The 9,467-nt window shown below is 41.5% G+C and overlaps 2 protein-coding genes across 5 annotated transcripts in view; one reads left to right on the forward strand and one right to left on the reverse strand.

Annotated features, from left to right (window-relative positions):
• The window catches only part of rabgap1l (RAB GTPase activating protein 1-like), a 106,911-nt gene extending 104,490 nt beyond the window's left edge, over window positions 1-2,421 (forward strand). For all 4 annotated transcript variants that reach the window (XM_076277809.1, XM_076277810.1, XM_076277814.1 and 1 more), the window contains 2 exons: window positions 1,539-1,736; window positions 2,265-2,421. In XM_076277809.1, the coding sequence (XP_076133924.1) occupies window positions 1,539-1,736; window positions 2,265-2,396 (330 nt within the window). In that variant the 3' untranslated portion in view covers window positions 2,397-2,421. The remainder of the gene's footprint in view (window positions 1-1,538; window positions 1,737-2,264) is intronic.
• Window positions 2,422-4,705: 2,284 nt separating this feature from the next.
• Window positions 4,706-8,023, reverse strand: LOC143116613 (uncharacterized). The gene is made up of 7 exons (XM_076277815.1): window positions 7,700-8,023; window positions 6,933-7,262; window positions 6,256-6,582; window positions 5,720-6,146; window positions 5,245-5,339; window positions 5,049-5,098; window positions 4,706-4,910 (listed from the first exon to the last, which is right to left on the reverse strand). Exons 1-7 carry the CDS (start codon window positions 7,746-7,748, stop codon window positions 4,815-4,817), a joined length of 1,374 nt encoding a protein of 457 aa, XP_076133930.1. The 5' UTR covers window positions 7,749-8,023; the 3' UTR covers window positions 4,706-4,814.
• Window positions 8,024-9,467: the final 1,444 nt, after the last annotated feature.

A 9,467-nucleotide genomic window follows, 5' to 3' on the forward strand; every position in this document is an offset into this window, starting at 1 on the left:
TTTCCATTTAAAAAAGCTTGGGCATTGGCTTATCAACATTATCATTATTGTTTGTTTGTCTGTTTTCGGTGGTGTGGATGAGCACTCCGGAGGGGTATTTCACAAAACCTAGATAAGGGATTAAGCTGGGATTTTTGGTTATCCTGGATGAATTTAGCCTTTACTTCGTTTCACAAAAGAGATGGCACATAAGTTACCATGGGATTTATTCTGTGCACTTAACCTAGCTAACAGCCAGGTTTAGTTCATTCTAATGTTTATTATGTTTTCTTATTGGTTCAGTCATTCAAATTAGACCGCCATGTGATTTTTTTAAGAACTTTATTTCATTTGTATACTATTTGCTAAATGTATTTGCTCTCAAAACACAACAGATTGTCTGCCTAATACCATATGGCTTCTTTTGTTAATAGACGTTTGATGAATAGCCTACTGTACTGTAGTAGTTCCTAATAGGGCAATTTTTCAACGAATTCACTTATAAAGAAACAGAAACAGAAACAGCCGTGTTTCCCTGATCAAAAAAGAAAAACTTTACATCGTTGTTAGTCTGTATCAAAAGCGGTTGTTCATGGCGGTGTGAATGACGCTGTTTTCTGCGTCTTTTTTATTACAACCATGGGGTTTTTGGAGAAAAAACAAGAATGCACATATATCCTGAATTATTTACACCTGGCTTGACATAGTCGCTCCTACTCATCCTGGATTGGTGTTAATGAAACGTGTTGAGCTAGGATGACCAGAGAACGCTATGTCAAGCCTCACTTTGTCACCTATCTTGGATTTTTTAATTCTGCCTTTGTGAAATAGCCCTCAGGCTGATTAGTGTTCATTCCAGTGTTGTGTAAACATTGTGTTGGGTTCTGGGTTTGTGTAGAGTAAGGTGTTGTGTAAACATTGTGTGAACATTGTGTTGTGTTGTGGGTTTGTGTAGAGCAGTGATCCTCACTATTTTTTTCCACAAGAGCCACATTGGCAGTGCAAAATCAAAAGGAGAGCCACTTTTACGACAACATACTAAGTCACCTTTGCAAATGTGCATTTCTACATACAAATTGGACATCCTACAAAAAAGAAATAACACAGCCAATACATTTTCATTTAAGACCAGATTTACTTTAATACTGGGATGAGCGGAAGCTGGCATGCATGTCCTTGACTTTCTTCATGCTGTATTTTTAGTATTAGTAGTAGCAGGTTTGACAATACCCCCTTTAGGAATCACCATTAAGGCTTAATAACTTCCTTTCACCTTCATTACTGTATTTGGGTGAAGGGGGAAGTATAATTCAGATGTTTATAATTTTTAAAAAGCTGGGGCCAGAGATAATGGCCTTTGGCGAACAGTTTAGGCCTACTCAAAATGAGTAAAACCAAATTTGTGTTGTGTTGTGGGTTTGTGTAGAGTAAGGTGATGTGTAAACATTGTGTTGTGTTGTGGGTTTGTGTAGAGTAAGGTGATGTGTAAACATTGTGTTGTGTTGTGGGTTTGTGTAGAGTAAGGTGATGTGTAAACATTGTGTTGTGGGTTTGTGTAGAGTAAGGTGATGCCGTGCGAACGCTGTCGGGAGGTGTTCAGTAAGGACGGGCCTCTGCAGATGCCGGCCATGTCGCAGGACAGCCATCCGTCGGAGCAGGACGAGGAGAAGGACTCTCTGAAGGCCCAGCTGAGGGAGCTGGAGCTGGAGCTGGCCCAGACCAAGTTGCAGCTGGTGGAGGCCAAGTGCAAGATCCAGGTCAGGCCTGACGCACATGTCCCTCCTCTAATGCCACTCCTCCTCCAGCTTCTTATCACTCATTCAATATCACTCGTAGAGTTGCTTTATTTTTTGTCTGTCATTCTTTCCTTTTCAATGCTACCAACTGAAAAGGTTCCACACTTCCTTGACAAAATAGATAACAGAGTTAGTCACTCTCAAATAACAGAGTCTGCATGTACAAGCCACTTTTGACATCACAATTTATATTTGAGATTTGAGATTTCAGATTCATATTTGTCACTATTTCAGCATATCATGGTTTGTTGCTAATGAAATATAAAGTAAACACACTAAACATTTGAGCAATGCATCATAGGTCATGGGTATGAATAATGAGACATCATCATGTAGCTGAACAGATTATTGCATTAAGGCTGTAATTATGAGTGGAGGCCCAAAAAGTATCATTAACATCTAATCTTCTCTCCCTCTTTCATTCTCTCTCTCTCTCTCTCTCTCTCTCTCTCTCTCTCTCTCTCTCTCTCCACCTGTCCCTGTCCTCAGGAACTGGAGCATCAGAGAGGGGTCCTAATGACTGAGGTGCAGGCAGCCAAGAACTCCTGGTTCAGCAAAACCCTGGGCTCCCTAAAGACATCCTCCAGCAACCAGACCCCTCCCTCACCAAAAGAGGGCTAGCAGGGTAGTTGGGGGGGGGGGGGGGGGGGGGGGGGTCAGTCAAACCATGGGGAGGGAAGGCTGCTCTGAGAGGGGTGGGGTTGGGTGAGGGGGGTGTGGGGTGGGGGAGGGTGGGTACACAGACCAATCTCACCAACACTACATCCTTTCGCAACAACCTCCCCCACCACCACCACCACCACCATCACCACCACCCTGGAAATGCAGTATTCCCTCTCCAGTGGATGGGGGCCTCTTCATACAGGCCTGTGTTTCAGTGAGCCGTGTGGCCTGAGCCCCCTCTGGTGGCACTGCACAGGAATGGCACTTTGCACACCCATGTGAGATTCGGCCGTGGGCACACACATTGGGGTGGGGGCAACATTGGAGGTAGTGCCTTAAATGGCAGCGTCATCTCGTGCTCATCCCGTTTGATTTACTCTCTTTCTCTCTCGGTCTCTCTCTCTCTCTCTCTCTGAGTGCCTGTGCAAAGGGAAGCCATTGCAGCCGTAACAGTTAATGTCAACATGGCGTGACAGACATTGTGAAAGAGCTGTGTTTACCAACCCAACATGAACCACATGCTTTGAGCAGTAGAGGCTTGTAGCTTTGCACACGTGGACGCATGGCATTACTAAGGCACCAGAGCTTGAGCACAGTTAGCAACACTGAATCAGGACAGGAACGTAGGAGACTCCAGGCAGTTCTTTATTACACTGGAGACTAGCTGAGGACACGGCGGCTCCTTGTAGCATCCTGGCTAGTTTTTGAGGTTTTGAAGGGAGCACTGGTAATCCGCAGATCTGCTCCATCAACCCTGCACTACTTTGAAATGATGCTACGTGTGCATTCACTGCAGATCAAGTATCTTTCTCTTTGTAAGGAACTCTGTGGTAAGGATCATGATAACAAGCAGTTTCAGTCGCCCTTTTCAGCAAGAGCATTAATGTGTAGAGCACAGTAATCTCAGTTATGCTTTGTGGAAGGGGATACTGCATTTGACAAAATTAAGTTTCTTTGTTTTCTATATAGGTATAATAAAGTATAATTGTTCTGTCATATAAATGTGTTTAACTAAATGTTGATCTTTTTTAATCTTGTACAGTTCAAATTAGAGGAAGTGCTTTGTTATTTTTTACAATTTTCAAGTTGAATGTGGTCTTTCAACATGTCATTCACCCAAAAGCACAGTGGGTCATGTTCAGTCCAGACTCCAAAACTGGACGTGCCAAGTGACATTCCAAATTCACAGTGTCATTCCCATAATCCAAACCAGTCCACCTTCACATCCAACAAGTACTCTGGCCAGATGTTGTGTATGTGTGTGTGTGTGTGTGTTTGAATCACAGGTCAACCATATTGGTACCCAAGATTTATGTAATGTCTCACCATTGAAATATTCTCCTGTCTGAAAGCGTTTCCCTCTGTATATGAGTGAATGAGATTAGGGTGTCCAGACTCGTGCCAAGATCTCTTCACTGAGTGCTTCCCCTTCCCCGGCTCTCCAAATGGCATTAACCACAGCTGCAGAGGCGGCATGATGGCTTGCTCTCAACACAAGTGCAAACTCTCCTGCTAGCAAACCCATGCCTGTGCCATGTACAATTAGCCAGGATGCGTGAGAACACTAAGGAGGGACATTGTGTGTACTTCTTCTAATCAGTATTCTGCAACTTATGTGGTCCTTTGGCAGAGTGATGCAGTACATCCAGTGTACAGACAAGACTTTTTAAATGTCCTATTTTATCATAACTGCATGGCCTTGTGTACACTAACATCACTTCTATGTCGTGAACACTATTTTATCATTCATTTATACTGTTGTCTAAAAAAGGAGAAGAAAAATGTACTTAACAAAAATGATCAGGATCTCTTCATTGTTAGTACATGTTTCACTTTGAACGTTTCTGTCAAGTGAGATGCAGCCGTCATAATGAAGGAATATTGACTGAGAATTCATTGCAGTATGTTGGCTGCAGGGGCTACTAACTGCAGGGCTGAACCAGGGCACCTTACCTTCTCTGCTGCCATGTGAGGGTGGAAAAGACTCACCTGTGGGCTGTGCATTATTCATGTTAATTCTGATGCTCTTTTCTGTACAATAACGACCTGACACAAGTTAATAATAAACCTGTTTGTCCTCATATCTGTTTGCTGTTGTTAATACTGTAATGCGTCATATCTGAGTTAGTCAAGGTTGTTATTATAAAGCCCAGACAAACCATAAGAATGACCATTGTTTGCTAGGGAACTCTAATCTGAACTGTTTAGTGATTCACCAGACTGCACTGATCAAATGTACAAATTCAAGATCAAATGTACAAATTGGCCCAAATATATATTGTTTTATTTTCAAAATATCATTTCATGATAAAAATAAGTTAGACCAAACACTATCCTATACTCAAATAAAGAGAATGGCAGATGGACTGTATTCAGCTACAGTGCTCCCTCACTTTCAGGGTCTTCACTATGGTACAGAAGACACGAGCGAGGCCAGTCATTTCCAACGTCCTCCTCCAAATCCTCCTCCATCTGTAAGACACCAAGGGATAGGTCAGTCACTGTACACTACACTCTCAGGCCCCTGCTTATTTTCAAGAAAGTCATTTTAGAGCAAAATATGGTTCTTTAGCTCAATTGTCCATATTTTAAACGTTCCACCAGACTCACATTAAGCTCTTGTGTCATGTCATCCAGTTCTATTCTGATGTGACGTCGCTCTGCAAATGGAAAAAGACGGTTTTGTAGTTGGGATTAACTGTCTCCAAAATAAGAAATGAAAAGACAACAGGATCTTTCATGTGCCTATGCATGTAAGATATGAAAGAGGTATACTTCATGTGATACTGCACACAAACACACTTACTGTGATGACACCAATAATTGAAGGAGGCCCCAACAATAATCACCACTGCCATCACTATGCCCGTGACAATCGCAGCTGACTGCCAAATCAGATGCCTGAAAGACAACCAAGAAAATGTAAGGAACTGCGTTCATAGTCCATAACTCATGAAAAAACTCATGGGCAGCAAAAATCTCTGCAGACCCCACACATCCTGGTCACAAACTGTTCAACATCCTTCCCTCTGGTAGGCGATACAGGGTTTGCCAAAACCAGCCGACACAAAGACAGTTTCTTCCCCCAAGCAGTCACTCTGTTGAACGCTCAGAAATAGCCCCCACCCTTATACTGAACAGTCAATCAACACTGTTCTGCTCATCTATCATCTTACAATTACAATATTGTTATTAATACATTATCATTGCACTGAACTGACCCCCTCCCACACACACACACACACATGCACAAAACAGAATTAACAGAATTTGAGTCATACCTATTGTAGATTGTGGTATCCTCTGTGGTGTTTAAAGGCACAGTCGAACACGTATTATTAAATGCACATTTTGGGGCAACGTCTGTTGGTGTTACTGTAGCTGAATATGTGTCTGACGTCCCCCCATTTGCTGAAGTAGTTGAGACTGTGCTGGTCAGTACTGCAGAAAATGTCAGGTCATATTTGATTGATTGACCCGAAGTGGTGTCCGTGACTGCAGTTGTTGTAGATGTCTTTACTTGTGGATTATGTGTCAGCAGAGAGTGAAATGTTGTCTTAGGGGCAGTAGAGGTGCCATGGGGAGGTTGGGTGGGCTGGGATGATGGCAGAGCAGAGGAGATTGGGTGTGTGATTTCTGATGTTGGCCCACGGGTAGTTTGTCCGCCTGGGGCCCACGAGGAAGCTAAAACCCCACCAGATGTTGTAACTGTTCAAATAGGAAAATGCAGTGCAGTTAGCCAACACCACACAAATCACATAAATCACATTAGCAATACATCCTACTTGAGAGAGAGACGACTGTATGACAAGCTCACCTGTAATGTTGTGAAATCTGTCCAGTTTTTCTGTTACATTAATATGCACAGGGGCCTGTATGTCACCAGCAGAACACCAGTACCAGCCTATATCCTTCCTCTCCAGTTTCATCAGAGTTACCGTAAAAACTCCGCTGCCGTCATCAGCGATTGTGACAGATGGCTCCTCGGGTGGCGATGTGGCTGACCGACAGGAGTGTAGATTTCCACTCTCACACCACTTCTTCTCAGCACTCTTTAGTCTGTCACGGTACAAACAGGGGATGCTCACATTGCCTCCCTCTTCAACAGACACCCTGTTATCCATCACAAACAAATCTGGAGGATCTGAAATGAATGAGGAAACTGCATGGGAATGGAATCTAATGACACTCTTTTGCTATGGGGACCAAAATTGTTCTCACCTTCCATCCACATTCACCCAATCTTCACATGGTTACCTTAGCTTTGTTTTGTAGACAGGGTCATGAAATACATCATTTTATTAACAAAAAACTACACCAAAATAATACACTTTTTGTGCCTATAACTAGAACACCATGCATTTCAATGTAAGCCATTGCCCCAACTAAAACTGAATCAGCTGCCAGCCCACCTTATTTCCTCTACACATCCAGTATATGCTTTCCTTTGGCCCATCCTCATCATTATTAATGTTACAGTCCAACTGCACCTACCTTCAGTCACCTGAAGCTCCAGAGACGTTCTGAGAGTCTGAGAGCTGAACCCACTCATTTTAATGGCACACCAGTAGCGGTCAGTGTCCTTCACATCAAGGTTTGTTTTTGTTACGGTGAAAACCTGCTCAGATGGATAGTCTGTAATGAACACCCCCTCTGTCCTGGATTTTGAGGTGGTGCGGGCAATCTCTCTACAGAAACTCCAACTGCGGCCCTTGCACCAGTACTTCACATTAGTCCGGTACGTCCTGTGGTAGTGACATGGGATAGTGATAGAACCCCCCTTCTGCACTGCCACCTTGGATACTGTCCAGAGACTGTTTGCACCTATAACGACATGATGCCAGTGAAGATGCAAGGACTGATTAGTCAGAATTCATAAAAGACAAGAAGACATTCTCACCTGCAGCTTGAAATATATGAAACCAAGAGCTGTGATAAACAGAATGAATACGACTACCTCATACCGCTAACAGACATGCCTTGGCAGAAGCTGTCCAATAGCAGGAATTGACATTTCAACACATCAAATGTACATTTGCACACTGACCTTTGTTTGTAAATTCTTGTCACTTCACAAAAAATAACTTAAGTTAAGATATACATCAAATAAGATATAGATAATGATAATGTTAGGGCTTTACAACCTCTGATTGTTATTTGTTTGTCTTTTTCTCTTCATTTTCACATGAATCACTGTAAGAGCACGGTAACTTCTGAAAATGTCACCATGATCAAATTGTAAAGCAAAATACATGTCTTACCTTGAAATCCATGGAGCAGTATGAAAAGGGCTATCCTAAAAAACAACATTCCTTCCAATTTTTTGTCTGCGCTCTACCTGGAAAAACTGTTCTGCTTCCTGTTTGTGTTTGAGAGAGAGATTGTGATTGAGGTCTCACTGATATGGCTGAGGTTGTCTAAGCAACAGAGTAAAAATGACCAATATTTCCGGACGTCTATCCTCTTGCCAGTCTCACTTCCTTGATTTTTACAATGAGTGTCCAACACAATCGCTTGTTTTGCCATCAGCCTCTATTGCAAAATCGGACTTTCCCTGGCTAGAAGTGATGCAATTAATAGTGAAAAGCTTTGTGCTGGGTCAACAAGTAGAGCAGTATTTAAATACAAATAGTGAAATGGACATGGTCTCAGAATACATTGATGAACTGATAAATCCAATAAAAAAATGTAAATCCCTTTTTTATGTCCAACCTTCCCTTCTTTAAATCTCTATGACAATTATATTTCTAAACTTAATTTAATTAAAAAAATAATAATAGTAAAAAAAAATACTGGTCATTCTCATAGACGATAGGATTTTAACTGTGTCCTCCTGGGAAAGGAACATTGCAAGAACTAAAGACAAAAGCTACATGTTTGTGAGTAAGACAAAAGCTACATGGTTTTTTTCGTACTAGCATGAGGCAGTGCCATGTGATTCTACATCAATTAATTTACCACATGCCCACAGTGTAAGGGCACGACCATACCCTTTTATACATCTGACACCTGTAGCAAAATATGAATGAACCTACAAGAATCACAAACATATTCATTTATCAAAACCTGAGTTTGATTTATTTATATAAAGCAGATCTTGCTGTAGCCCAATCAAAGCTGATTAGGGGTAGAACAACCACCATAATAAAGCAATATGATTGAAGTTCACATGGATTGGTGAACTGCAACCTGCATTGGACATGTACCCAGCACCATCCCAGCAGATGGAGACAAATATTTAATCATTATTAATATGCCCTTGTTTCTGAAGAAATCTCCATAATCTAACACTGTTCATCAACAAATTATATAACACATATACTGTATATATATTTAGCAACACATAAATCCATTAGCCTTTAAGAGCTACAAATGGCTCAAAACTAAACCCTCTGGAATGGATAATATAGGCCTGCTTTAGGAGTGATAAAACAAAACAAAAAAATGCCTAAAGCTGCTTTCAGACATAGGTGTAAGTCCGTGGTAGCCTATCAAGTGGTATTATATCTGAACAACATAACTTACATAAATGCTATGAATATGATACAGTATTCAAGCAGAGACAAAGCTAAAGGTAAAGGAATCTCTTGTTGCTGATCCAGCAGATGAGACAGGACGTGAGCGTGCCACTCGTTGGTCACTCACCTCGTCTAGACTCACTAACCCCAAAGCACAACCACCTGCACCAGCCTTGAGAACCACTGGCTAGCCTCCATACACTGATTTACTATGGTATAGCCAACATATCTCAAAAAATAGAATATCATGGAAAAGTATTTATTTTTCTGTATTCTTCTGTATTTTTCTGTCTTTATTTCAAAATGTGAAACTTTCATATATATAGATTCATCACACATAAGGTAAAATATTTCAAGCCTTTTTTGTTTTAATCTGGATGAGTACAGCTCACAACTCATGGAAATACAAAACATATTGATGTCAATGGTGCATTTTGCCCATGTTCAGGGTGGAAAGTGAAAAAGAAAGATTTGCATAAGACAAGTCAAATTGGTGTTTTTAAAAAGAAAA

The sequence above is a fragment of the Alosa pseudoharengus genome, unplaced genomic scaffold (assembly GCF_046254945.1).
Source record: "Alosa pseudoharengus isolate Yale_2024_CS ecotype anadromous, Long Island Sound unplaced genomic scaffold, YU_APseudo_1.1 YU_APseudo_1.1_scf_11, whole genome shotgun sequence".
NCBI classification, from domain to species: domain Eukaryota; kingdom Metazoa; phylum Chordata; class Actinopteri; order Clupeiformes; family Clupeidae; genus Alosa; species Alosa pseudoharengus.

Coding starts and splice junctions, on each gene's coding strand:
- LOC143116613 (XM_076277815.1), bottom strand. CDS start 7,748: ATGTTGTTTTTTAGGATAGCCCTTTTCATACTGCTCCATGGATTTCAA. Junction 5,099..5,244: donor CAATTATTGGTGTCATCACA/GTAAGTGTGTTT, acceptor TTCCATTTGCAG/AGCGACGTCACATCAGAATA. Junction 4,911..5,048: donor ACATGACACAAGAGCTTAAT/GTGAGTCTGGTG, acceptor GGTGTCTTACAG/ATGGAGGAGGATTTGGAGGA.